Raw genomic sequence first — 27701 nt, 5'->3', positions numbered from 1 at the left:
ATTGGAGGTGGCAGAGGATTTGTCACCTTGGCCAATTTTACAACATTACAGTTGAAAAGTTCTCTACTTCAGTGCATTTTGGGCACTGTTTCCAACCGTCCACTATACAAAGTACTGAAAGAAGTATTGTAGTAAGGCTGGGTTCACACTACGGTTTTCCCGTCCGTCAGCCGCATACGATTTATATGAAAAAACGTATGCGGCTGAAACGGACGGGAACGTATGGCACCGCACATATGTGCGTTTTCCATTGACATTAATGTTAAAGGAAAACGTATGCGGTTGCCATACTGTTTTAAAAACGACCGCAAAACCGTGGTTGAACACGGTTTTGCGTACGTTTAAAAAACGTTTTGCCAGCAAATCGTACGCACCCGGATGCATCCGAGTGCATACGATTTGCAATGCATTCTCTATCTCTACGTTTTCCCGTCCGTGCCCGTACGTTTTCAATACTGAAATCGTATGCGGCTGACGGACGGGAAAACCGTAGTGTGAACCCAGCCTAAAGCTGTTTTTTTGCAAGCCTTACTCTGGCAGCAGGGCCATGATGGGGGCAGGGGGTGTAATGTTTTCATTGGAAGGGGGGGGGGGGGCGTAGTGAGCTGTTCCCTCCTCATATGCATACCCTGGTTTTTGTTTTGCCTAGAGATCCAGGTGGAGCGGAGAGTCCTATACACTAAGGCCTCACACACACGACCGTTTTCCTCGACAGAATTCAAGAAACTTGGTGGCAGAGCTTTTTTGCCGAGGAAACCGGTCGTGTGTATGTTTTTCATCGAGAAAACTGTCGAGGAACTCGACGAGAAAAAAAGAGAACTTTTTCCTCGACGGGAGTCTCAATTTCCTTGTCGTGTTCCTCGTCGGGCTGGTTTTCGACGAGAAACACATTCGTGTGTATGCTAAGAAACCCGCGCATGCTCAGAATAAAGTATGAGACGGGAGCGCACCTTCGGTAAAAGTAGCGTTTGTAATGGAGATAACACATTTTTCACGCTGTAACAGTCTGAAAAGTGCAAATTGTCCCTTACAAAACTTTTACTTAACACGCAGTAACATGAGATTAGCAAAAGCAGCCCCAAGGGTTGTGCCAGTGGAATCGAACTTCCCCTGCCATTGTATGTGTTGAACGTCACCGCGTTTGAGAACGAGGAGATTTTGTCTTGACAGTGTGTACGCAAAGAAAGCTTGTCAAGTTTCTCCACAAGCCTGACAAGGAAAACGATGTGTCTTTTCCGACGAGTTCCTCTGTCGTGTGTACGAGGCCTCACACAGAGGGGAAGGGAAGGGGGGGGGGGACAGGAGAGACGGCTAACCCAGGAGCAGTGATTCATGTGTGGGGGAGGAGGGGGCACATGGTGAGCTGTGTCCTGCCTTTTGTTTTGTCTTTGGCTGGCCCTGCACTATTTACAATGAAAGCAATGAGACTAGCAGAGGCAGAAAACACCCAGCAGGGAGGTCCTTTACCTCACTGTGTACATGTGGGTCCACATAAAACCCAATTGGGGGACCCAGAGCATGGTAGCAGCTGGGAGAAGTCAGCTGCAGAAGTCAATTGGCCACACACTGACTAATTTGACTAATGCATAACTAACCAGTGGGAAAGGTGGGTGCAGTAATACCTAGATGACTAATGTTTAACCACTTGAGACCCGTGCTATTGACAAAAGACGTCAACAGCGCGGCTCTCAGGTGCCAAGTAGACGTCTTTAAAAGTGCATTACCCGCGCGCGCCTCTGGGGGGCGCGCAGCGGGTAAACACTGTCCCGGCGCATCGCTGAAGAGCCGATGCGTGTACCTGGCGACCGCGCTGTCCGCCGGGTACACGCGATCGTCGGTAACACAGCAGGGACGTGGAGCTCTGTGTGTAAACACAGAGCTCCACGTGCTGTCAGAGGAGAGGAGACCGATCTGTGTCCCTTGTACATAGGGACACAGCATCGGTCACCTCCCCCAGTCCCCCCCCCTCCCCCCACACAGTTAGAACACACCCAGGATACACATTTAACCCCTTCCTCACCCCCTAGAGTTAACCCCTTCACTGCCAGTCACATTTATACAGTAATTAGTGCATTTTTATAGCACTGGTCGCTGTATAAATGTGAATGGTCCCAAATTTGTGTCAAAAGTGTCCGATACGTCCGCCGCAATATCGCAGTCCCAATAAAAATCGCAGATCGCTGCCATTACTAGTAAAAAAAAAAAAAAAAAAAAAAACCATAATTCTGTTCCCCATTTTGTAGGCGCTATAACTTTTGCGCAAACCAGTCGCTTATTGCGATTTTTTTTTTTTTTTTTACAAAAATACGTCGAAAAATACGTTTTTAAAAAAAAAATGGGATATTTATTATAGCAACAAGTAAAAAATATATATATATTTTTTTAAATTGTCGCTCTTTTTTTGTTTATAGCGCAAAAAATTAAAACCGCAGAGGTGATCAAATACCACCAAAATAAAGCTCTATTTGTGGGGAAAAAAGGACGTCAATTTTGTTTGGGAGCCACGTCGCACGACCGCGCAAATGTCAGTTAAAGCGACGCAGTGCCGGAAGCTGAAATTTCGCCTGGGAACGAAGGGGGTTTATGTGCCCAGTAAGCAAGTGGTTAAAAAACACTTCACTAATAGATTCAGTCCGCATACCATCCCAAAGGAGATTTCTATCATATTTTTATCAGCTCATAAACCTGTGTAGACTAATTTTCTAATGCAAAAAAAAAAAAAAGCATGCAGGTGATAACAGCCTGTAGCACAAATGAGCAAAGCTCATTTGCCGATCTTACGAAATAAGAACTTATTGGTTGCTATAGGTTATTTTAGGTAATAAATGAACCCAAAGCCATACTATTTATTGGTAGGTTAGATCTAAATGATGTGGTCTGGCCTATCTTCCATAATTATGGCTGCACATTACTCAACATAAAAGTGTCATTAGATGTCAGACGTCCACTATTCGATACCTTAGAAAATGTTAGTCAATATCATTGTTGTAGATTTGCTCTCAAAATAGCTATGCTTCTCACCTTAGATACAAACTGTGTATGGACTGTATGAGGGTCCAATATTCCAGGAGTTAGAAGCTGCAGACACAGACAAACAACAGAATTAGTAGTCATTATAGTAGCATTGCCACATATCAGTACATAATATACTATATATATATATATATATATATATATATATTTGAGTGTATATATATATCTATCTATATATATATAGATATATATATATATAGATAGATATATCAATCATACAGACAAACGGTTTTCTCGCGAGGATTTTGTCCTGCTCTCTTTTTTTTCCGGCAGTTTTCCTGTGGGAAAAAGTCTGAGGCCCCGTACACACGTCCGAGAAACTCGACGGGCAAAACACATCGTTTTGCTCGTCGAGTTCCTTGTGAAGCCGCCGAGGATCTCGGCGAGCCAAGTTTCCTCATTGACTGAGGCTGGGTTCACACTACTACACTACTTTCATCCTACTTTGCTCTGCTACATCGGTCCTACATTTATCCTACATTGGTCCTACATTTATCCTACTTTCATGAACAGGATACTACTTTGGTCCGACTTCAATGATATTCAATGGGCCTGAAGTAGGATCAATGTAGGACCAAAAGTAGTACAGGGAGCATTTTCAAAGTCGGACCGACTTGTGTAGGACGCTACAAGACGCTCTCATAGGGAAACATTGAACACAGAGCAAAGTAGGATGAAAGTAGTGTAGTAGTGTGAACCCAGCCTCACGAGGAAATAGAGAACATGTTCTCCATTTTGGCCCGACGAGTTCCTCTTCGGTTTCCTCAGCCAAAAGTGTACACACGACCGGGTTTCTCGGCAGAATACGGCTCCGATCAAGTTTCTGGCTGAATTCTGCCGAGAAACTCAGTCGTGTGTACGGGGCCTGATGGGGCAATTACATGGTCGGGATTCCCAACGAAAAGCTCTCATCGCAGTTTTTCCAACGGGAAAACCGATCGTGTGTACGGGGCATTAGATGCAGTTTTGTCACAAGTGGGTGGCAAGGTTTCACCATGAGAGGCATGTTGCTTGTACTTAAAGTGGAGTTCCACCCATTTTTTTATGTTTGTCTGTGCTGCATGCCCTAATCTCATAGTGTTCAGAATGGACAATTTTTATTTATTTTGTTGCTTGTAAATACCTTTATTTTGTAGTCCTTCATTACTTCCTCCTCCTTATTAGCCTAGGCTATTAAGTCACAAGGCTATTCGCAAGGGTTTCTGGGATAGGCATCATGTATCCCAGTAGTCCTTGCATATAGCCTATTTGCATAGAGAAGGGGCGGCAACTTCCTGTGACACTCCCGTTGCTATGGAAACCTGACTGAAACCTATTGCATCGCTTGTGCAGCACTGAGCATGTGCGAGATCTGCAAGGCTGGAATCCAGGAAGTCATACAGTCTGGCTTCATGATGCCCACACTTAAGATGGCCACGGTCTATTTCTAGATTATAAACTAACTAAATGCTGTAACAACCTAACAAAACGGACCTTAGTTTACAGACTAACTTTACTAGACTACATTAAAGCGGGAGTTCACCCATTTATTAAATTTTTTTTTTTCTCCCCTTAGATTCCTGCTCGTTCGGTCTAGGGGAATCGGCTATTTGTATTAAAATATGAGCAGTACTTACCCGTTTTCGAGATGCATCTTCTTCCGTCGCTTCCGGGTATGGGTCTTCGGGAGCGGGCGTTCCTTCTTGATTGACAGTCTTCCGAGAGGCTTCCGACGGTCGCATCCATCGCGTCACTCGTAGCCGAAAGAAGCCGAACGTCGGTGCGGCTCTATACTGCGCCTGCGCACCGACGTTCGGCTTCTTTCGGAAAATCGTGACGCGATGGATGCGACCGTCGGAAGCCTCTCGGAAGACTGTCAATCAAGAAGGAACGCCCATTCCCGCAGCCCATACCCGGAAGCGACGGAGAGGATGCATCTCGTAAACGGGTAAGTACTGCACATATTTTAAAACAAATAGCCGATTCCCCTAGAGAAAACGAGCAGGAATCTAAGGGGGAAAAGTGCCCTCTAAGGGTGAACCCCCGCTTTAAGCTTGTGTATTACAGGGGTATTTATATTTAAAAAGTGAAATTGTGGGTGGAACTCCCCTTTAAGGCAGCAGCTCACTTGTGACACAAAAAAGACCAGCAAGTGGAGCTAATTGGACTTGAGTTCTCATTCCCTATTGAAGATGTAAGCTTGGATAATTGACAATAATACCTGTTTATAGTTTAAAGTTGCTTTAAAAACATGAGCGACTGTTAGTAATGTATAGGTTATTCTAATGTGCAGGCTAAAATGATGTAGGCTATCAGAGGTTAAGAAGAGTTTTTCCTTGCTCATAAATTTGGGAGGTATAGAAAAAGTTGCTTTCCTGCAAAGGTCTGTAGGTCAGGAAACAGTTTTTCTCCATGGGGAATGCACTCCCGGACAGTCTCTCTATTACAGCAGAATAAGCAGTAGAATTGTAACATATGAAAATAGTGACATCAACGGGATGGTTCAGAGGGTCAAGCATGTGCATTGGCATACCTGTACTCCAAACACCATTCTGGTATCTGAAGGGGCCCTACTAAAAGTTTTTTTAGGGATCCTTTGAATTGGAATTATTACCCTTTGAACAATCAGTTATTTAAAATAAACACTTTTGGTTTGTCATCTACAGTATGCGAAGAAAGGCATAAAGAAAGTAACTGGGAATCATAGGGCCAGATTCTCAGAGCAAGTACGCCGGCGTATCTACTGATACACCGGCGTACTTTCAAATTTGCCGCGTCGTATCTTTAGTTTGAATCCTCAAACCAAGAGACGACGGCTTCTGGCTTCGATCTGACAGGCGTACGGCTTCGTACGCCTTCGGATCGTAGATGCAATACTTCGGCGCCCGCTGGGTGGAGTTTGCGTAGTTTTCCACGTCCGGTATGCTAATTAGCTTTTTCTGTCGATCCACGAAGGTACGCGCGGCCGTCGCATTGTCTTACGTCGTCGCTAGTCGGCTTTTCCCGGCGTATAGTTAAAGCTGCTATTTCGTGGCGTATAGATAGACTTGCCATGTTAAAGTATGGCCGTCGTTCCCGCGTCAAATTTTGAATTTTTTTTTTTTGCGTAAGTCGTCCGTGAATAGGAAAGGACGTAACTCACGTCTAAGTTCAAAAAATGATGTCGGTGAAATGTCATTTCGCGCAAAGCACGGCGGGAAATTTTGAAACGGAGCATGCGCATTTCAATCGGCGTGGGGACGCGCTTCATTCAAATGAATCATGTCCCCTACCCACCCAATTTGAAATACGCGCAGAGAAATACACTACGCCGCCGTAACTTACGGCGCGAAATCTTCCTGGATTCGACTTAGAGCCAGGTAAGATACGACGGCGTAGTGTATCTCTGATACACTGCGCCAGGGCAATTCTTTGTGAATCTGGCCCATTATGTATGAAATGGGTGTTTTAAATAGCATAACAAAGGAGATTTAAAGCTCAACTCTGGGATAAAGACTGTGGCCTAGATTCACGTAGGGAGCGCGTATTTGTGAGCAGGCGTAACGTATCCTATTTACGCTACGCCTCCGCAACTTTGACAGGCAAGTGCAGCATTCACAAAGCAAAGTTGCGGCGGCGTAGCGTAAATAGGCCGGCGTAAGCCCGCCTAATTCAAATATGGAACATGTGGGCGTGTTTTATGTTAATCTACTGTGACCCCACGTAAATGACGCTTTTTACGAACGGCGCATGCGCCGTCCGTGAAAGTATCCCAGTGCGCATGCTCCAAATTACCCCGCAAAAAGCCAATGCTTTAGACGTGAACGTAAATGACGCACAGCCCTATTCGCGAACGACTTACGCAAACGACGTAATCAACGGAAAATTCGACGCTGGCCCGACGTCCATACTTAACATTGGCTGCGCCTCATATAGCAGGGGTAGCGTTACGCCGGAAAAAGCCTAACGTAAGCGGCGTATCTGTACTGCGTCGGCCAGGCATACGTTCGTGAATAGGCGTATCTATCTGATTTACATATTCTAGGCGTAAATCGGGGTACACGCCCCTAGCTGCCAGCGTAAATATGCAGTTAAGATACGACGGCGTAGGAGACTTACGCTGGTCGTATCTTAGAGAAATTCTGTCGTATCTGATTCTTAGAATCAGGCGCCAAGATACGACGCCTTAGGCCCCGTACACACGACCAGTTTCCTCGACAGAATTCAGCTTCCGACCGAGTTTCTGGCTGAATTCTGCCGAGGAAACTGGTCGTGTGTACACTTTCGGCCGAGGAAGCCGACGAGGAGCTCGGCGAAGAAATAGAGAACATGTTCTCTATTTCCTCGTTGTTCTATGGGAGCTCTCGTCCCGCCGAGCTCCTCGGCGGCTTCAGGGCTGAACTGGCCGAGGAACTCGATGTGTTTGGCACGTCGAGTTCCTCGGCCGTGTGTACGAGGCCTCAGACTCAGAGATACGACGGCGTATCTGGAGATACGCCGTCGTATCTCCTACGTGAATCTGGGCCATAGGGGTTCACTGAAGCTGGAGGTGTTTTTGTGGATGGTAGCCAATCAGCTCCTAACGTCAGCTTGTTCAATTGAGCTTTGACAAAACAAAACTGGAAGATGATTGGTTTCTATGCAGAGCTGCACCAGATTTTGCCCTCCCCAGTTTTAGTAAATCTATGTCATACTGTCTGAATATAAAAGACGTTTTCTGTTCCTTGAACTTTATCTTGGAGTGTTTTGTGTATTTCTTCCAGATATGTGCAGTAATTTAGTGTACAACTTTGTATCTGTGTAGGCGCTTCCTGTAATGAAGACCTGTCCCTGCTGCTCTCTCTCCTTGTGCAGGGTGACTGGTCTTGTATCTGCCTCCTCCAATAGTTTTTTGCAGGTAGCCTGTATTGGGCAGCCCTACTGATGCCCTGTACACACGATCAGAAAACGGACCGATGGATTTTTTCATCAGATATCCGATGAAGCTGACTTTCATCAGTCTTGCCTACACACCATCGGTTAAAAATCTGATCGTGTCCAACGCGGTGACGTAAAACACAACGACGTGCTGAGAAAAATGAAGTTCAATGCTTCCGAGCATGCGTCGACTTGATTCTGAGCATGCATGGATTTTTGACCGAAGGATTTCCCCACAGACGATCGTTTTTTTCTATCAGTTTTTTAACCATAAGAAAAAATTAAAACAGGTTCTATTTTTTTTTCACCGATGGGAAAAAAAACGATGGGGCCCACACATGATCGGTTTGTCCGATGAAAACGGTCCGTCGGTCCGTTTTCATCAGACGAACCGATCATGTGTACTGGGCATGAGTCTCTCCCATGGCTTTGTTCTCTGCATCTTTTAAATGGTTATAACCTGGTTTACAAAGGAATTTGGTGCACATAAAGGGTTTACAGGTACGGTATATCTTTTGTGACTATTAAGCAATATATGTGAAATGTGAACATTTTGGGCCAGATCCACAAAGAACTTACGCCGGCGTATCTATTGATACGCCGCGTAAGTTCTACGATGCACCGTCGTATCTGTTTTGTATCCACAAAACAAGATACGACTGAATGGGGGCTCGATCCAACTGACGTATGTCTTAGTACGCCGTCGGATCTTAGGTGCATATTTACGCTGGCCGCTAGGTGGCGCTTCCGTTGATTTCCGCGTAGAGTATGCTAGATACGCCAATTCTCAAATGTACGTCCGCCCGGCGCATTTCTTTTACGTTGTTTACGTAAGGTTTTTTTCGGCGTAACGTTACCCCTGCCTCTATGAGGTGTACGCAATGTTAGGTATGGACGTTGGGACAGTGTCGCATTTTCCGTCGTTTACGTTGTTTGCGTAAATCGTTCGTGAATAGGGCTTTGCCTAAGTTACGTTCACGTTGTCTAGGCATTGAGCGGGCGTAATTTAATTTGAAAATTCGACGTGATACTGAGCATGCGCCGCTCGAAAAAAGCGTAATTTACGTGGGGTCATGCTTAGTTTACATAAAACACGCCCCTCTGTTCCTCATTTGATTTAGGCGCGCTTACGCCGTCACATTTACGCTACGCCGCCGTAACTTACGGCGCAAATTGTTTCTGGATAAGGAAACTACGCTCTAAGTTACGGCGGCGTAGTGTATCTGAGATACGCTACGCCTGCCTAAAGATAGGCAGTTCTTTGTGAATCTGGCCCCTTGTGTCCGGAGTTCAGCTTCAAAGATAAACATCTCTGATGGCAAAAGTATCATTATATAGCACACATTCGTTCATGGTAGCAAGCATTCTTCAAAATGCGGCATTAATGAACAGAACGGTGGATGTAAACCATATTCTAGTGGCTGCAATTTACTTTCTGTCATTTTGGTGTATTACATAAAGCTAACTATAGATGGGTAATACAACGGAATTTGAGATGATCTTGTGCAGAGGAGAAAATTGTGTTATCTATCTCATTGTAGATCATGATCTAATCCATTATTAGGTGCCCATTTGTGTCCTGGTTCAAAGACAGCCAAATAGTATCAGAAGACGTTACAGGGAAAAGAGGGGGATATTTTATAGGATAAGGCAGTGGAATGGGATTGTGGTGGATGGGGAAGGGAGACAGCAGGACCAGATAATTGCGGATAGAGAAAGGAGGCAGCAGATTGGAATTGTAGAGAAGAAGAAGGCAGTGGAATCAGATTGTGATGGGTTGGGAGACAGCGGTAGCAGACCATGGTGGAGGTATCAGCAGGATTGGATTAGAAGAAGAGAGGTAGCTGGATCAGATTGAAGGCAGAGAGAGAAGGATGGAGTCTAATTGAATTGCAGTGGCGGAGAAGGGAGGCAACAGGATTGGTTAATGGTAAATCAGGAAATTAGAAGTTTAGTAGGTGCTGGCGCCTTCCTATGTGAAATAAATGTATGTGCTATCTTGTGACATAAATCTTGTATAAATACCATAAATGATATTAATTAGTGATACAAGATAAACCCCCCCTCCTATAGGTGCACGTGTGGTGCTGACATATATCACAATTGCATTAATGAAAATAAACTAAATATAATAAATGACAAGAATAAATTAAATTAAGAAAAAATAATAAAGATTAAAAATTAGTCCATATATATTTGAAGTGCTGAATATTGCATTATATGCTTCGTGCTGCGTTCAAAAAGTGCTGTGCATTTCATGCAAAGTGCTGCATGCCAATCTTAATGTCTATTGCTGTGTTCCACTCTGTGCCCCCTTCATCCGTGTTCTGATGTGGCCAGGGGAGGGCTGGGCCGGGGGGCAGGGTGGCAATTGCCTCCCAGGCCACCCTGACTTATGGCCGGCAGCCGCTGCCCGATGCCATTTTCTTTTTTATTCTGGTCTAGGAAGTTGGGCCGGGGGCATGGCTGTGGCGGCCCGACCATTAGCTGTTGCATTCTGGGAGTTGCAGTCTACGCTCAAGCTCCCGGTGGGTCGAAAACAGAGCAGCGCAGAGGAAACTACAACTCCTGGAGACCGGATTCTTGGAAGCAGGGTGTGCCAGGGAGTCAGGACGCAGGGCTGGGTGCTGGCTGCAACTTGACCCCAGGACCAGGAGGCCGTGGCGTGCAAGGACCTGCTGAGATCACTGTGGTGAGAGACTCTGACACCCATAGCTGACCCCCCCATACACCCGAAGTAACCTGCCCCAGTGATCAGGCTGCATTGTTGGCGGCACTGGTAAGGCTGCATTGAAAAACCAGATGGGCCATGGATGGTGAGCTGATTCGGCGGTTCAATGGGCCAATTGACTGAACTTGCCCCCCAGGCCTAAGGCTGCCAGCACTCCCCTGGATGTGGCCATCACTCACCAGATCATATCCCCCTCCTGGGGTAAAAAGCATTCACAGTATATGCCCTGTGCTGCACTCTGGCAAATCCTTATTCCCCTGTGTGCCTCTTTCCAGTTTAGGCTCATATGAAAAGAGAAGAAAGGTCCCATATAGTGTGATACCGTAATAAATATAAAACTTTATTAGTTGAAACTCTAGGTACTCACATTTGGCAATATAAAAACAAGCAGTGTATTAAATCCACTGAAGTGTGTGTAGACTGCGTCTATCCGCTCGTCCGGTTTCGTCGTGATGACGTCGTCTTGAACGCAGCACAAAGCATCTAATGCAATATTCAGCACTTCAAATATATATGGACTTATTTTTTCTTAATTTAATGTATTCTTGTCATTTATTATATTTAATTTATTTTCATTAATGCAATTGTGATATATGTCAGCACCACACGTGCACCTATAGGAGGGGGGGTTTATCTTGTATCACTAATTAATATCATTTATGGTATTTATACAAGATTTATGCCACAGGATAGCACATACATTTATTTCACATAGGAAGGCGTCAGCACCTACTAAACTTCTCCTTTTCATTTCATATTCCACTTCGGTGGAAAACATATGTAGGGGCAGCCACCTCAGCAATTTCTTCTTTTTCACAGTACATATTGACATATGAACTAGGTATTTTTCTTGCAGCATACACACATATTATTTTTTCTTGCAGCATATATTTTTCAAACACTTTCCGTTGCGCGGATTCATTTTTCTTTCCCAAAATCGGGAAATGAGGCAGCTGGATGGAATTGTGGTAAAGAAAGAGAAGGCAGCAGGATCATATTGTGATGGAAGTGTGTGAATAGATGCAGCATGGTGCAGCGGCAGAAAACACCCAAGAGTCCAGGTGCAAAGTAACAGGAGTATAATGTAATAGAAGTTCAGCAATAGACAACAAGTTTGATGGGAAGCCAAACCTGACCGGGAGCACTCACAGGATGTAACAGTGATGTGTCGGTAGCAGGAGGTCACAGGTGAGCCGACAGTGTCTGCCTAGAGGAGCAGAATGCAGCTTGGTCGGTCCATTTGTTAGTGGGGAGGCTTAAAGGAAGGATGGTGCATTAATGCACTTTCCCTACTCCTCTGGAACCTTTCCCTGATGCTAAGCACTGTCCCTGTCAGACAGAAGACCTGTCCTGACTCTAACCACACGCGAAATGCACACCAAGCCCAGGGGCTAGTGTCTTAATAGACACTGCCTGACCCAAGATGGCCTACAATGTCACGTGGGGCACCGATATCCAATCAGATAGCTGCCCTCTGTGACCCAGCAAACCATTGAGAAACCAAGTTCTTCTTAAAGAGGAAGTAATGGGGAAAAAAACTTTAAAAAAAACCTGCAGGACAAAGGCATAATGAGCTAGTATACATAACATACTAGTTCATTACGTAATACTCACCTCCGATTGAACCCCCTGCCGCTGTCCTCGTACACCGATTGGGCGGTTGGCATCTTTCCCAGGGGTTACTTACGGGTATCGCGGTTCCGGCGCTGTGATTGGCAGGAGCCACGATGACGTCACTCACAGCACAGCCTCCTTTAGGAACGACACGGTCGCCGTTGCTAAAGTGCGCCTGCATCGTTGTCTACGGTAGACATCGGTGCCTGTGATTTTAGTAAATATCTCCTAAACCGTGGAGGTTTAGGAGATATTTCAAGCACCTACAGGTAAGCCTTAATCTAGGCTTACCTGTAGGTTAAAGTGGTTGTAAGGGGTTTACAACCACTTTAACTTTCTCTCCCTCTGCATTGCAGCTACGGTTGAGCGCCACCTGCATTGTAAAATGTAGACTGCATCTACCCACAAATGGAAGTAGCAGTATTAGACCATGTTGGAGGTAAGTGTATTAGCAGGATTGGATTAGAAGTGAATTGCATAGCTTTGATTTCGAGGGACTGTCCCTCTTTCCCCTCATTTGTCCCTCATTTTGGTCTGATCTATAAAGTTGTATTAAAAATGAACTTTTTATCTATCAAAAAGTGTTTCCCAGTGCTAAACCTTTCATCTGATTTCTAAATGGCTGCATTTGTAAGTTCTAGAAGCAAATATAAAAGTAATAAAAGTATAAAAGTAAAAATAGTAGTGGTAAAAAAAGCGCTTGTGGGTTTAACCAATCTTGTTTTTTGTACAATTCCCCTTTAAGAGGGTGTGGCAAGGGGTGTGTCCTATGCCTGCATACTTTTGCTGATAGGTGTCCCTCATTCCCATTTCGAATAGTTGGGAGGTATGGAATTGGAATAAGCTCTAGTGGTATCAGATTTAAGGCAGAGGAAATGGGGCAGTGTAATGGTATTTTGGAGAAAGGGAAAGGGAGGCAACATCAGGGCCGGCCCTACCATGGGACCCAATGGTACCATTGTACCAGGCGGCACTTTCAGGGGGGCGGAAAATTGACGCCCGCCATCCCATTCCGCCAGCTCTGCTCTCCACTGCACTGTGGGGCTAATTGCTGCCCCACCGCTCCTCCCGTTCCGCTCTCCACTCCACTGTGGGGCTAATTACATGAATAGAGCCATAACAGGTCCCTTTTATACTCCTATACATGTAAACAACCATAACAGGTCCTCTTTATACTCCTATATACATGTATAGAGCCATAGGTCCACTTTAGTTATCATGATATAAAAGAATGGATGTGGGGGCATTTTGGTGGGCGTAATTTTTTTGGGGGGGGGGCAGCATTTCATTCTTGGTACCAGGCAGCACAATGTCTTGGGCTGGCACTGGGCAACAGGATCCATTAATGGTAAATGGAAGAAAGGAAGCTACTGGATGCAATTGTGGTAAGGAAGGAGGAAGCAGCACGATCCGAATATGATGGAAGGGAAGGCAGCAGTATGAGACCACAGTACAGTAAGAACGGGTATTGGCAATATTGGATTAAAAGTGGATTAGAAGAGGAGGAAGTGGTATCAGATTAAAGGTGGTGGGGGAGAGGACATATTGGGAATGGATCATGGTCAATGAGACAGTGAGGTCTGATTCTAATTGATGAGGGATGAAGGCAGCTGAATCAGATTTTGGTGTAGAAAAAGGCAGTAGGTTCAGTTTATGGACAAGGAGGAGACCAGGGCCGATCCTAGGCAGGGTGCACAGGGTGCATTGCACCCAGGTGCCTGTAGAGTTGGGGGCGCCGAACATCTAACAGACTCTCTAACAGAAGCCCTCTCTGTGTCCATCACAGAGGCCCCCCCTCCAGGTCCCAATAAAGTACTTTGCTTCTCTTCCTGTATTTTGTTTATTGTTAAAGCGGGAGTTCACCCATAAAACAATTTTTCCCCTTAGATGGATGCTCATTTTGTCTAGGGGAATCGGCTAGTTGTTTTAAAATATGATCCGTACTTACCGTTTTCGAGATGCATCTTCTCCGTCGCTTCCGGGTATGGGTCTTCGGGAGCGGGCGTTCCTTCTTGATTGACAGTCTTCCGAGAGGCTTCCGACGGTCGCATCCATCGCGTCACTAGTAGCCGAAAGAAGCCGAACGTCGGTGCGGCTCTATACTGCGCCTGCGCACCGACGTTCGGCTTCTTTCGGAAAATCGTGACGCGATGGATGCGACCGTCGGAAGACTGTCAATCAAAATAGGAACGCCCAGTCCCGCAGCCCATACCCGGAAGCGGCGGAGAAGATGCATCTTGTAAACGGTAAGTACAGCTCATATTTTAAAACAACTAGCCGATTCCCCTAGACAAAACGAGCATCCATCTAAGGGGAAAAAGTGTTATGTACGGGTGAACCCCCGCTTTAAGAGATCATGTAAGGGTCCCAGGGTAATGAATACTTTGTGGGGGAGCATCTCTGTGGTTGAGTCATTGCCATAGAAACATTTGTAAATGGGGGGAATTAGTAAAATGACGACGCCCATGTGGGGGCGCCAGAAATATTTCTGCACCCAGGCGCCTGTGACCCTAGGATCGGCCCTGGAGGAGACAGCGGGGTCTGGTTCTCATAGATAGGCACTGCTGCTGATTCTAATGGAGCAGAAGCCAAGGAGATCAGGTCATGGTGGACGAGGAGGTAGCTGGATTATTAGATTGTGATAGATGTGGAGAGGAGACAGCAGGGTCACATTCTGATTGAAAAGGAGGCCGTTGGACCAGATCTTGTTGGATGGAAGGGGAAACAAAGGGATGAGATCCTGTCTGGGGGAAGCATTTTGCAGACACTTACCCCTCCTGCCAGCTCTTCTGGAATACAGCATGGTCCTCCATTTGGAGAAGGAGTACAATGAGAATTATCTGCCAACTTGTTTCTGCACAGAAAGAAAGAAAACAATGAAATCTGTTATTATTTCACTAAATCTAGCCTTTAACTGGTGCAAAACTATCTGAAATGCAAGCCTTGCTTGATCAGCCTTGAAAATTCTGTTATACACATCAAGCCCATCCTTTGCTCACAATGTTAAAATGAATGTCTTCTCAGCAAGCCCATGCTAGGAGGACAATGTACTACTGTGAAAGGTGTCTTCCAATCAGATTTGTTAGCAAAAGGGAATTGACAGTTTTACAATATTATACCCCTTCTGTAAATTGGATTATCCATTCCACTCAAAGCATAATAGGAGAAAAATATAAAACACGCCCTCTAAAAATGTACACACTTGTTTATCAACCATCTAAATACTTTTGTATACATATCTGCATCTCATAGACGTTATTCACAAAGAGCGTACAATAGTGTACGGGGCACGTTTACCCGCTCAGGGATGAACTGGTGTTTCACGCGTCCCAGTGCAGGCAGGCCTATTGATGTCTATTGTGACACAGCAGCTGCAAGGACACAGCGCCTGTGTCCCAGTATGATATCCGTGTGGGTGCGGCTGTGGTCCCTGACAGCAAATAATGTGGGACACAGCGGCACCAGATCATTTATTCTACACTCTTAATCCTCCATTGTGTAAATCAAGAAAATACTGTATTATCATCACTAGATGGAGCTGATGGTCATACAAATTTCAATATTAGTTATTATGATCGTGACCTCCATCTAGTGGTAATAATACAGTGTTTTCCTGATTCCTGCTATTCCTGTGAATGGAGAATAAATGATCTGGAGTAAAAATAGCCTAGTAACATTTGATTTTACTGATATTCAATAAAATTCATATATATATATATATATATATATATATATATATATATATATATATAGGGGCAGACTGACAACTCATGGGGCCCCCGGGCAATAGAAGATTATGGGGCCCCCGGGCTTACACATGGCCACCACGCCAGGAGGCAGTGCAGAGGCGGGGCAGCTTAAATCTCTGGATTTTCACATTAAAAGCATGTCAGTTTTGAACATATCAGAGACAGATGTAAAAAAAACACAGATTTTTACATACTGTCCCTGGTTTTACTGAGCCTGGCAACCCTGATGGGGCCCCCTAGTGGCATGGGGCCCTCGGGCAGTGCCCAAGTGACTCAATGGTCAGTTCGCCCCTGTATATATATATATATATTGACTAAGCTATACAGGTCAAAGGGTGAGAAAACTATGGTATGAAAAACACAGCACCCATCAGGCGCATATATGTGTGGCCAGAAAGTAAACATGGTCAGTAAAGTGGGTGTGGCTTCATGGTGTATAGCTTGTAATGCTGCATCTCCCCCTCCCATGCTCCGCTATGTTTTATATAAAAAAATGTATTTGTGTCAGTGGGAGTTAAAGCGCAGTTCCACCCAAAAATGGAACTTCCGCTTTTCCGGGTCCCCTCCCCACCTTTCAGGGGGGAGCAGATACATGTCTAATACAGGTATTCTGCTCCCACTTCCGGGACCAGATACCCGAGCCACCCGTGGGTATTACGCCCCTTCCGGGGCCTTCTCCGCCCCCACCCCCGCCGACTTCTGGGAGACACATGGGTCCCAGAAGACAGCCGTGACCAGTGGGAATGCGCAGCGCGAGTCGCGCGCGTGCAGTAGGAAACCAGGAAGTGAAGCCGCAAGATGGAGGCGGCAGCACCCGAGAGCCGAGTGATAGATTGGCTTCGGGTGCCGACATTGTGGGCGCGCTGGATGCCATTGTATGTGTTGTACATCACCGCGTTTGAGAACGAGGAGATTTGGTCTTGACAGTGTGTACGCAAAGCAAGCTTGTCAAGTTTCTCCACAAGCCTGAAAATGAACTTGTCGAGGAAAACGATGTGTCTTTTCCGACGAGTTCCTCGGTCGTGTGTACTCTTATAGTACAGGCCCTGTGATGATGTGTTGACCTTTTCTTGCCCAGAGTGGAAAATGCTCACCATGAGGCCATGAATAGATGGAAAAGATCTAATGACTCCTGGTTTAGAGATTGTGTGAAATGCAGAAGTGATGATGACCAATACACAAGTGGATATTTTAAAAGCTTGATACTTATCACAAGAACATCCTGTAAAAAAAGAACATTGAAACAATAAAGAGAACTGTTATGTTTTGGGTCAAAGTCCATTCAAAATGCAAAACTGCCCATGTAAAGGCGGAGGCTCTACACCTTTGAGTAGCTTAATGGCTTCTCTTGGTTCCATTTCTTTATTTGTATTTATACCTGTTAATGAATCCTGCCAGTAAAAGTTCTCATTCCCTTTCTATGGGTGGCAAAGCTATAAAGTGCCAGCGGGATTATGCAAAGAGTGGTCACACTTTTCCTTGCTGGATTACAGTGGTAATCCAGGCTCTTCCCCCCAGCATCTCCATGTAGACACTGTGGAACAAGAGGCTGATCACATCTGTTTGAGAAGCACCAATGCCGCGTACACACGACCGTATTTTGGGTTGTAAAAAATTACTTTTTTTTATGTCATTAAAAACGATCGTATGTGGGCTCCAGAAAAATGTTCACGATGTAAACAATTTAGAACATGCTCTAATTTTTCACAACGTTTATAACGTTGTAAAAAATGGTCGTGTGTGGGCTTTAACGATGTTAAAAACCCGCGCATGCTCAGAAGCAAGTTATGAGACGGGAGCGCTTGTTATGGTAAAACTACCGTTCGTAATGGAGTGAGCTGATTCATCACGCTGTAACAGACTGAAAAGCGCAAATCGTCTTTTACTAATACAAAATCAGCAAAAGCAGCCCCAAGGGTGGCGTCATCCGAATGGAACTTCCCCTTTATAGTGCCGTTGTACGTGTTGTACGTCACCGAGCTTTGCTAGAGCATTTTTTTTTTCACGATCGTGTGTAGGCAAGGCCGTTTTAACGATTGGGTTGAAAAAAACGTTGTTTTTTCTAGACCATTAAAAATGTAATTTTTTACAACCCGAAAAACGGTTGTGTGTACGTGGCATAAGGCCAACCCCACCTCACCATTTTTGTAAGTACTGCCCCTACGTTGCCGGGACAACAATAAAAGAGATGATGGGAGATATAGTTGTCTTCCCTCCAGCTATGGCACTGAAAATGAGGCTGCAATGCCACAAGTCCCAATCCATTATTAAAGCTTCTATGCAATGAATAAAAAGAAAGCATTTGCTACTTTGATCTGAAGTATACTTTTATGTTTAAATTACTGATCTGATTTACATTTATTCAGTTGTGCATATTAATTTCAGATTTCTCTATCTATTGAGCTCTGTAAACAGCAGACACTTTACAACAGGTAATTAAGCGAAAGGGGAAAACCATTGAAAATTATTACTTAACCTTGACTTAAACTTGACCACTGGGCACTTAAACCCCCTTCCTAACCAGACCAATTTTCAGCTTTCGGTGCTCTCACAATTTGAATGACAATAACTCAGCCAAACAACATTGTGCCCATCTGAAATTTTTGTCCTTTTTTTCCCCACAAATAGAGCTTTCTTTTGGTGGTATTTGATCACCTCTGGGTTTTTTATTTTTTGCGCTATAAAAGAAAAAACACTGAAAATTCAGTAAAAATAAAAAAATTCTTGTTTCTGTCATATTAGCAGGTATTGTGGAGTATTGGGGGTATTGCAGAGTATGGGGGGTATTGCAGAGTATGGGGGGTATTGCAGAGTATTGGGGGTATTGCAGAGTATTGGGGGTATTGCAGAGTATTGGTGGTATTGCAGAGTATTGGTGGTATTGCAGAGTATGGGGGGTATTCCTGTACCTGCCAGCTCCTGGGTCACGGACCTACAACCATTCCTACTGCTGCTTACAGATCCAGCCATCCCTGGAGGATCATCCCCCTGCCACTGTGCCAGGCTACTACAACTACCCCAGGCACTCCTACCTTGCTGCGCTCTCAAGCTCACTGTCCCCACTCCAGTGACTCCTCCTGAGCCAGGGCTGTAAGAGAGGTCTCCTCCTACAAGTCAGGCTCTACCCCCAGGTACGCTCTGTACTTAAAGCGGAGGTTCACCCAAATAACATTTGTATAAGACCAAATTCTTTATACTACCAGCATGTACAGTCGGCACTTTTTTTAGGCTGTACATACCTTATAATCTATATTTGCAATCCGGCTTCCGGGTACTTCTCCCGCGGGAGTAGGCGTTTCCAAGCTGAGCCGCAATGTAATCTGGGCGTTCGCCCAGATGATTGATGTCTATCAGAAAATGTTCCCCCCAGCGGATAAGGCCCCGTCCCCCGTATTGCGTAGGCGCGTCACAGAGTTTCCGAAAGGAGCCGAACATGTAAAGGGGCGAGTCGGCTCTACACGGTGCCTGCGCACCAACTAGGAGCCGTGTAGAGCTGACTGTGCAGGCGCCGTATAGAGCCGACTCGCAGCTTTACCTGTTCGGCTCCTTTCGGAAACTCTGTGACGCGCCTACGCAATACGGGGGGCGGGGCCTTACCCCACGTATTTGACGTTTTTTATGAACGGCGCATGCGCCATCTGTGAAAGAATCCCAGTGCGCATGCTCGAAATTACGCCGCAAATCGCCAATGCTTTTTACGTGAACGTAACTTACGTACAGCCCTATTCGCGAACGACTTACGTAATCGACGGAAAATTTGACGCTGGCCCGACGTCCATACTTAACATAGGATACGCCTCATATAGCAGGGGTAACTTTACGCCGGAAAAAGCCTAACGTAAACAACGTAAACAAATGCGCCGGGCGGACGTACGTTTCTGAATCGGCGTATCTACCTAATTTGCATATTCCTTGCGTAAATCTACGGAAGCGCCACCTAGCGGCCAGCGTAAATATGCAGCCTAAGATACGACGGTCGGATCTTAGGGAAATCAATGCGTAACTGATTCTATGAATCAGTCACATAGATACGACCACGCACACTCAGAGATACGACGGCGTATCCGGAGATACGCCGTTGTAACTCCTATCTGAATCCGGGCCATAGACATGCTTCTGGCATATGGATTATGTCAGAGAAAGCCTTCTATTTGTGCTGCAGGATAAAGCACTTTGGAATATAGATTTTTCTAAGATATTAATGCATACATTTCTAAATTGTGTGTTTATCTTAATATATATGTAATTGACAAACAAAAAACATCTGTAACCTGAAATGTGTGTCCTACAAAAAATGTACTAGCAACGTGGCAAAAATAGTTTAATGAGAAAAGTATTCTGCAGTGTAATGACATATGTAAAACTATTATAAAATAACAATAACATAATAATGGGGATATAAATGAATAAAGAGTCAAATTACTTTGGCGTATATCCTCCCAGCAAAGTCAGACCATTTTATTATTTCTGCAGTTGTCTGTAACTTGAGACGCAGTCATTAGACAGGAGCTAAGGTGGAGCCCAAGGGGATAATAAAATAATTCATTTCTAACAGCGGCAATTCAGTTTAAAGAGATATTACAGCACTTTCCACTGATGACTGTTGTCGTGTCGTGAAAAATACGCAAGGTTATTTTAAACAAAGGGTCGTTGCTTGGGGCCCACCAACAAAGAAACTCCCTTCTAGAGAGAAATTATTATTATTATATTTTAACCTTATGACCTAGAATGTCAATAAAGCTTTTGTTTTAAGGAAGAACTCCAGTCACAAACTAGATAGCTTTCTTTTGGTGGTATTTGATCACCTCTGCGGTTTTTATTTTTTGCGCTATAAACAAAAATAGAGCGACAATTTTGAAAAAAAATCTATATTTTTTACCTTTTGCTATAATAAATATCCCCCAAAAATATATATAAAAAAAAAATGTTTTCCTCAGTTTAGGCCGATACGTATTCTTCTACCTATTTTTGGTAAAAAAAATTGCAATAAGTGTTTATCGATTGGCTTGCGCAAAATGTATAGCGTTTACAAAATAGGGGATAGTTTTATTAATAATTATATTTTTTTACTACTAATGGCGGCGATCAGCGATTTTTTTTCGTGACTGCGACATTATGCCGAAGACTTCGGACAATTTTGACACATTTTTTGGACCATTGTCATTTTCACAGCAAAAAATGCATTGTTTACCATGAAAATGACAATTGCAGTTTGGGAGTTAACCACAAGGGGACGCTGAAGGGGTTAAGTGTGACTTCATTTGTGTTTCTAACTGAAGGGGGGTGTGGCTGTAGGTGTGATGTCATTGATTGTGTTTTCCTATAAAAGGGATTACACGAACAATGGCGGCGCCACAGTGAAGAACGGGGAAGCTGTGTTTACACACAGCTCTCCCCGTTCTTCAACTCCGGGGACCAATCGCGGGACTCCAGCAACGATCGGGTCCGCGGGTCCCGCGGTCACGGAGCTCCGGACCGGGTCGTGGGCGCGCACCCGCGATCCACGGCTGGACACTTAAGGAGGACGTACCTGTACGTGCTTGTGCCCAGCCGTGCCATTCAGCCGACGTATATGTGCAGGAGGTGGTCCTTAAGTGGTTAATGTGCACCCAGAACATGCAAAATGATTTTGCCCCTCAATATAGAGAGGCTATTTTGCTACAGTGCACTTCTGACTTGCAACCCTGGGGTCATTGGTTCAAATTCCAACCACAATGCAGCCTGCATTAAGTTTGCCTGTTCATGTCAGTAGGAACATTTGCAGTAGTATGTGTATGTATGTGAGGTACAGGCCGTAAGCTCAGTGAGGGAAGAGACTAATGTGAATGAACAATATACAATGCTGCATACATTTTTGGAGCTATATAAATACCTGTGATAGACAATTACGATGTAGCGCCCTCCTAGTTATGCTGCTCGGGTCTTGGATAAATTTAGTCTTTTTGGCTCCTTTGTAATCATTGGAGCAGTTGTTGATTTCTTTTGGCTGTTCTGGATTTCACAGTCTGCACGTTTAATTCCTCTCCCCTGCTTCTGGAACATAGAAGTGGAGCAAGGCAAATGGACAGCATAAATATTTATGGAGCTGCAGCCAATCACTGGGGAGGTGTGCCCAGAAGGTGGCTGAGAAGCACATAAATAGCCTGTGCTGTAAAACTGCAGTGTCTTTCTGTTTCAGGGATTCCACCTGTTTAGGTTGGGGGTGACTACCTCATTGCTTCAGACATCCTGTTGTCTCAAGTAGATAATCATCAAGGGCCCAGCTGTGGCAGAGGGTACCGGACCCCGTGAAGCTTCACCTAAGGATCTGACCTCACTGACAGGTATCTGGAAGAAGCTGAATAGGGTCAGCTATTCCCCTGGACTTGTGAGTACTGCTTTGTTGCAAGATCCTAGTGACTGTATTCTATTGAGATTTTTAGGCCTTGTAGTCACTTTTATGAGATAGCACATACTGACCAGTCCCCTCTAGTTTTGTGGAAAGCCTTTGAGCTAAGTAGCATCTTCCTTGAGAGGTACATATATAATGCCTTGTTTCCAATGAACGGAACGGTTCGGGTCAGTAAATTTGGAGCGGTTAGAATGGGACCGGTCTATTCAGGGACCATTCAGGGTTTAGAAAAAATGCCTAGCGCGTCCACCAATCAGTGGAATGTATTGTATCTCTGCCCTAATGGAACCGTTCCATTTTCTATGGCCCCACATCTGAAGCAGGACCCAGAATGGTGCGGTACGGTTCGGTTTAATGACACACTTTCATAATGGAAACACCCAAAATAGCGTACCGTACCGAACCGATCCACTCAGTGGAAACGAGGCATTATCTCTGATTTCTCATTGGAGGACTGTCCTTGTAAGCTAAGTCAAGTAGTTCCCCTCTTGAGGAGTACATACTTCTGGCCTCTCACAGGAGGATCGTATGCTGAGCTTTGTAGAAGTAGTAGAGTAGAAGTGTCTTCTTGTTCTGTAAGGCCCCGTACAGACGACCGAACATGTCTGCTGAAACAGGTCCGCGGACCAGTTTCAGCAGACATGTTCGGTCGTCTGTACAGCCGAGCGGACAGGATTCCAGCATACATTTGCCAGCCGGGCCTTTTTCCAGCGGGCAAATATTTCCAAACTTGTTTAGAAACAACCCGCTGGAATCCTGTCCGCTTGGACATGTTCGGTCGTCTGTACAGACCTATTGTACATGTCCGAGCGGCCGCCATCCCTCGCATGCGTCGAATGACTTTGACGCATGCGTGGAAGCATTGAACTGGCAGGGCCGCGCACGTCGCTGCGTCATCGTTGCTGCGATGGCACGGCCTCGTCGCCGCGTATCGAGTACGCGCGGATTTCTGTATGATGGTGAGTACAGCCATCATACAGAAATCCCCGAGCAGACATGTACGCTGAAAACGGTCCGGCGGACCGTTTTCATCGTACATGTTTGCCTGTGTGTACAAGGCCTAAGTGTTCCAGGAGTATCCCATGTTATCATACACCCCACCCAAGTTATTCAACAATAAACCACAAGACATCTCCTAGACTGTTCAATGTGTTAGTGTGCCTGGACGATGCTCTATGTGGGCTGGCAGTCTCTGCATTAGTAAGGGAGAACCCAACATCACCATCATCTGTGCTGGAAGTTTACAGTGTGACTAAGGCCCCTTTCACATAAGGGTCGGCAGCAGCGTCGGCGGTAAAGCGCCGCTATTTTTAGCGGCGCTTTACTGCCAATTTCGCAACGCTATTCGGCTAATAGCGGGGCGGTTTTACCTCCCGCAAACGGCCGAGAAAGGGTTAAAATCTGCTTGCAATGCGCCTCTGCAAAGGCGCATTGCCGGCGGTATAGCCGCAGTGTCCCATTGATTTCAATGGGCAGGAGCGGTGGAAGAGCGGTATACACACCGCTCCTTCACCGCTCCAAAGATGCGGCTAGCAGGACTTATTTTACCGTCCTGCTAGCGCACCGCTCCAGTGTGAAAGCCCTCTGGCTTTCACACTGGAGAGACAGCAGCGGCTGTTTAGGGTCAGTTTGCAGGCGCTATTTTTACCGCAATAGCGCCTGCAAACAGCTCCATTATGAAAGGGGTCTTATGCCCCGTACACACAATCAGGCTTTTGCCCGGCCAAATCACATCAGAATTCCAACGGAATTCCATCGGAAAAAAATAGAACATGTTCTATATCTAAACTCCGATGGAATTCATCGGAATTTCTGATGAAAAAACTCTGATGGGGCTACACACGATCGGAAAATCCGATGGGAAAAGTCCATCAGACTTGTGCTTGTGCTATAAGGGACTAGCTAGTGAAGAACTTTGCAGCTACCCTACAAAATGAAAAAAAACACCAGTTTTGGGTGACAATGAAAAAACATTTCCAGTGTTTTTTTTCTTTTTACAATACCATTTGACCTTCTACTTTTTATATTTTATATGACAGCCACAAAAAGTTTATGGTACTTGTAAATAGTTTAGTGTTTGTAATATGAAACATTGCTACAATGAGACAATCAGGGAATATTCTTATAATACTTCAAATTCCCTTTAACCCTCTTTTTTTGTTGTGGTGACCATTGCATACTATTAGCGACTATAATTTTTTAATCCATAGATTTTACATAATTTGCTGATTTTGACTTACAGTTTAAATAACAGTACTGACATAAAAATGACAAAGAGAAATCACCAAGTGTCACATCTTGGTATTCTCTGTCTTCCTTATATGTGGTGAAAGAGTATCTGTTCGCACGTGCGACATTGTGGTTAATGAACAAAACCTAAAAAGCTGTGAAGTTGCGGAAGAGAAATGTGATGTTTCACAGTATCTGTGTTGCCTCGGAAGTGAAGGCATACCCGCTATGTTGATCTTTTGTTCAGATGTAATGGCGGTGTATTCGGTGACAATGTATACAAAAAGAATCAATTTAAAGCATGCCCAATGCTAAAACTTTTCCTTTGAATTTTGCATAGAGTTTGGATGGGTTAGATCAGGGGTTTCAAACTCAAAGTCATTGTGGGCCTCATCAGCATTATGATTGCCCTCAAAAGGGCCGTTTGTATCTGTAAGATTAGATGTCCAGCGCATCCCCTCCCCTTACATTAGATGTCAAGAGCCACCCCACCATTAGGAGTTGAGTCCCCCACTCTCCCTTACATCACAGTGCACCCCCTTTCCTTATGTTGCTGGAAAAAGGATGGAGGCATTGCTTGAAATCAGAAAGTACAGGGTGTGGAGGAGGACCAGGGGAGGGCTGGAGCTCTCCCGCGACTGCAGCGATGAGCGCCGCGGAATCGGAGCGCCGCGGTACAAATGGAGGGGGGGTTGCGGGGTGACACCGCAGCACCATCCATCCCCTCCTCTCACAGCCACGGTGGTCGGCACACAGGCACAGCCCCCTCCTCTCTGCTTGTGTGTACAGAGGGGGAGGGGCCGAGGGGACCTTCTGTCCATGTGCCGTGGCGCTGCCTGCGATGATCTGAGGTACTGAATGGGGAGGGGGGGTGTTTGCACCTGGGGGGATTTCACTGAAGGGGTGGGGGGGATGTACTAAGGGGGTGTTTGCACTGAGGGGGTTTTCACTAAGGGGGGTTTGCACTTAGGGGGGGTTGTACTAAGGGGGGGGTGTTTGCACTGGGGGGTTGCACTGAGGGGGGGGATTTGCACTGAGGGGGGGGTGCACTAAGGGGGGGTGTCTGCACTGAGGGGGGGTCTGTGTAACATGCAGGGGTCCAGAGGTGCAGGTGGCTGTGTAATGTAAAAGGGGTGCAGTGATGCAGGGTGCTGTGTAATGTAAATGGGTGCAGAGGGCTGTGTAGTGTAAAAGGGTCCAAAGGTGCAGGGGGCTATGTGATGTAAAGGGGTGCAGAGGTGCAGGCGGCTGTGTAATGTAAAAGGGGTGCAGTGATGCAGGGTGCTGTGCAATGTAAAAGGGTCCAGAGATGCAGGGTGCTATGAGATGTAAAGGGGTCCAGTGATGCAGGGTGCTGTGTAATGTAAAGGGGTCCAGTGATGCAGGGTGCTGTGTAATGCAAAGGGGTCCAGAGGTGCAGGGTGCTGTGTAATGTAAAGGGGTCCAGAGGTGCAGGGGGCTATGTGATGTAAAGGGGTCCAGTGGTGCAGGGGCTGTGTAATGTAAAGAGGTGCAGGGTGCTGTGTAATGTAAAGGGGCCCAGAGGTGCAGCGTGCTGTGTAACGTAAAAGGGTCCAGAGGTGCAGGGTGCTGTGTAATGTAAAAGGGTCCAGAGGTGAAGGGGGCTGTGAGATGTAAAGGGGTCCAGTGATGCAGGGTGCTGTGTAATTTTAAAGGGGTCCAGTGATGCAGGGTACTGTGTAATTTTAAAGGGGTCCAGTGATGCAGGGGGCTGTGTAATGTAAAGAGGTCCAGAGGTGCAGGGTGCTGTGTAATGTTAAGGGGCCCAGAGGAGTAGGGTGCTGTGTAATGTAAAGAGGTCCAGAGGTGCAGGGTGCTGTGTAATGTAAAAGGGGTCCAGTGATGCAGGGGGCTGTGTAATGTAAGGGGGTCCAGAGGTGCAGGGTGCTGTGTAATGTAAAGGGGTCCAGTGATGCAGGGTGCTGTGTAATGTAAAGGGGTCCAGTGATACAGGGTGCTGTGTAATTTTAAATGGGTCCAGTGATGCAGGGGGCTGTGTAATGTAAAGGGGTCCAGTGATGCAGGGGGCTGTTTAATGTAAAGGGGTCCAGTGATGCAGGGTGCTGTGTAATGTAAAGGGGTCTATTGATGCAGGGTGCTGTGCAATGTAAAGTGGTCCAGAGGTGCAGTTGTGGAGAGGGGGTACACAGTAGTAACAAAAAGATATTGAAGGATGCAGAGGTATGCAGGGGGCACAGTGGGGTGTTTTTACATTTTAACGTGGGGGTGCCAGATATTGGATCCGCCCCGGGTGTCAAATGCTCTAGGTACGCCCCTGGCCTATAGGCTCCTGAGATGTGAATTCCGGTCCTGGAGAAAGAGAGGTGGGGGGAGGGGACAAAGAAAAATGGAGAGAAAGAAGAAGGGATAGAACGAACAAGAAAGATGGATAGGGAGAGAGGGAAAAGGGGAAGAAAGGAGAACAGAGAGCAAACAGTAGGGTAAAAAATATTTGAAAAATGTTATTGGGGGGGGGGGGGTGACACCATATTTTACCGCACCAGGTGACACCAACCCTAGTGACGCCACTGCTGCAATTGTCACTAGGCACACTGGCTCCACAATATGGGGACACCAGGGCTCAAGTCCTGCAGGGAACGTGTGGGAACGGAGTTCCTGCACTTTTTTCACAGCAGGAACGCAGTTCCCTTTGCAGGACTAGAGCAGCCGAGCCGCCCGAGCCAATCCTTCACTAAGCGGTGATGCCCAGCTTGAGTCACTGTCAAGGGCAGGCGAACCTTAGTAATCCTTTATGTTACTGGCCGCTTCCTGTAGATGGATTCATCGGGTAGTGTGCGGGTATTCCGTCACTTCCTCGATGCCGCAATGTCTCCTGGGAGCTTTTGTCATTGTTCCCAGGAGACATTGCGGAGGTCTGCCGCGAGTTATCGCGGGATTTAGAAAGAACTTGCGATTTAGTAATTATGCCTATGAGCGTATCATTTTATTTTTTATTCTTTGGTGGGGGAGTGGATCTTGGGTGGGGGTTCCCACACTTTTTCCCCCAGGACTTGACCCCTGGGGGACACCCCTTAGAAATAGGGAATGAACCCAGATA

At 45.8% G+C, this 27701-nt stretch overlaps 1 protein-coding gene across 1 annotated transcript in view; it reads right to left on the bottom strand.

The window, feature by feature from the left end:
* The window catches only part of LOC120915459 (probable pleckstrin homology domain-containing family N member 1), a 113019-nt gene that overhangs the window by 77145 nt on the left and 8173 nt on the right, over positions 1-27701 (bottom strand). Inside the window, exons 2-3 of the mRNA XM_040325995.1 lie at positions 15026-15107; positions 3022-3078 (exon numbers count right to left, since the gene is read on the bottom strand). Of these exons, the coding sequence (XP_040181929.1) occupies positions 3022-3078; positions 15026-15107 (139 nt within the window). The remainder of the gene's footprint in view (positions 1-3021; positions 3079-15025; positions 15108-27701) is intronic.

This window comes from Rana temporaria, chromosome 10 (assembly GCF_905171775.1).
Source record: "Rana temporaria chromosome 10, aRanTem1.1, whole genome shotgun sequence".
NCBI classification, from domain to species: domain Eukaryota; kingdom Metazoa; phylum Chordata; class Amphibia; order Anura; family Ranidae; genus Rana; species Rana temporaria.
The sequence above is the reverse complement of the archived record's forward strand: the minus strand, read 5'-3'. Positions and strand labels throughout refer to the sequence as shown.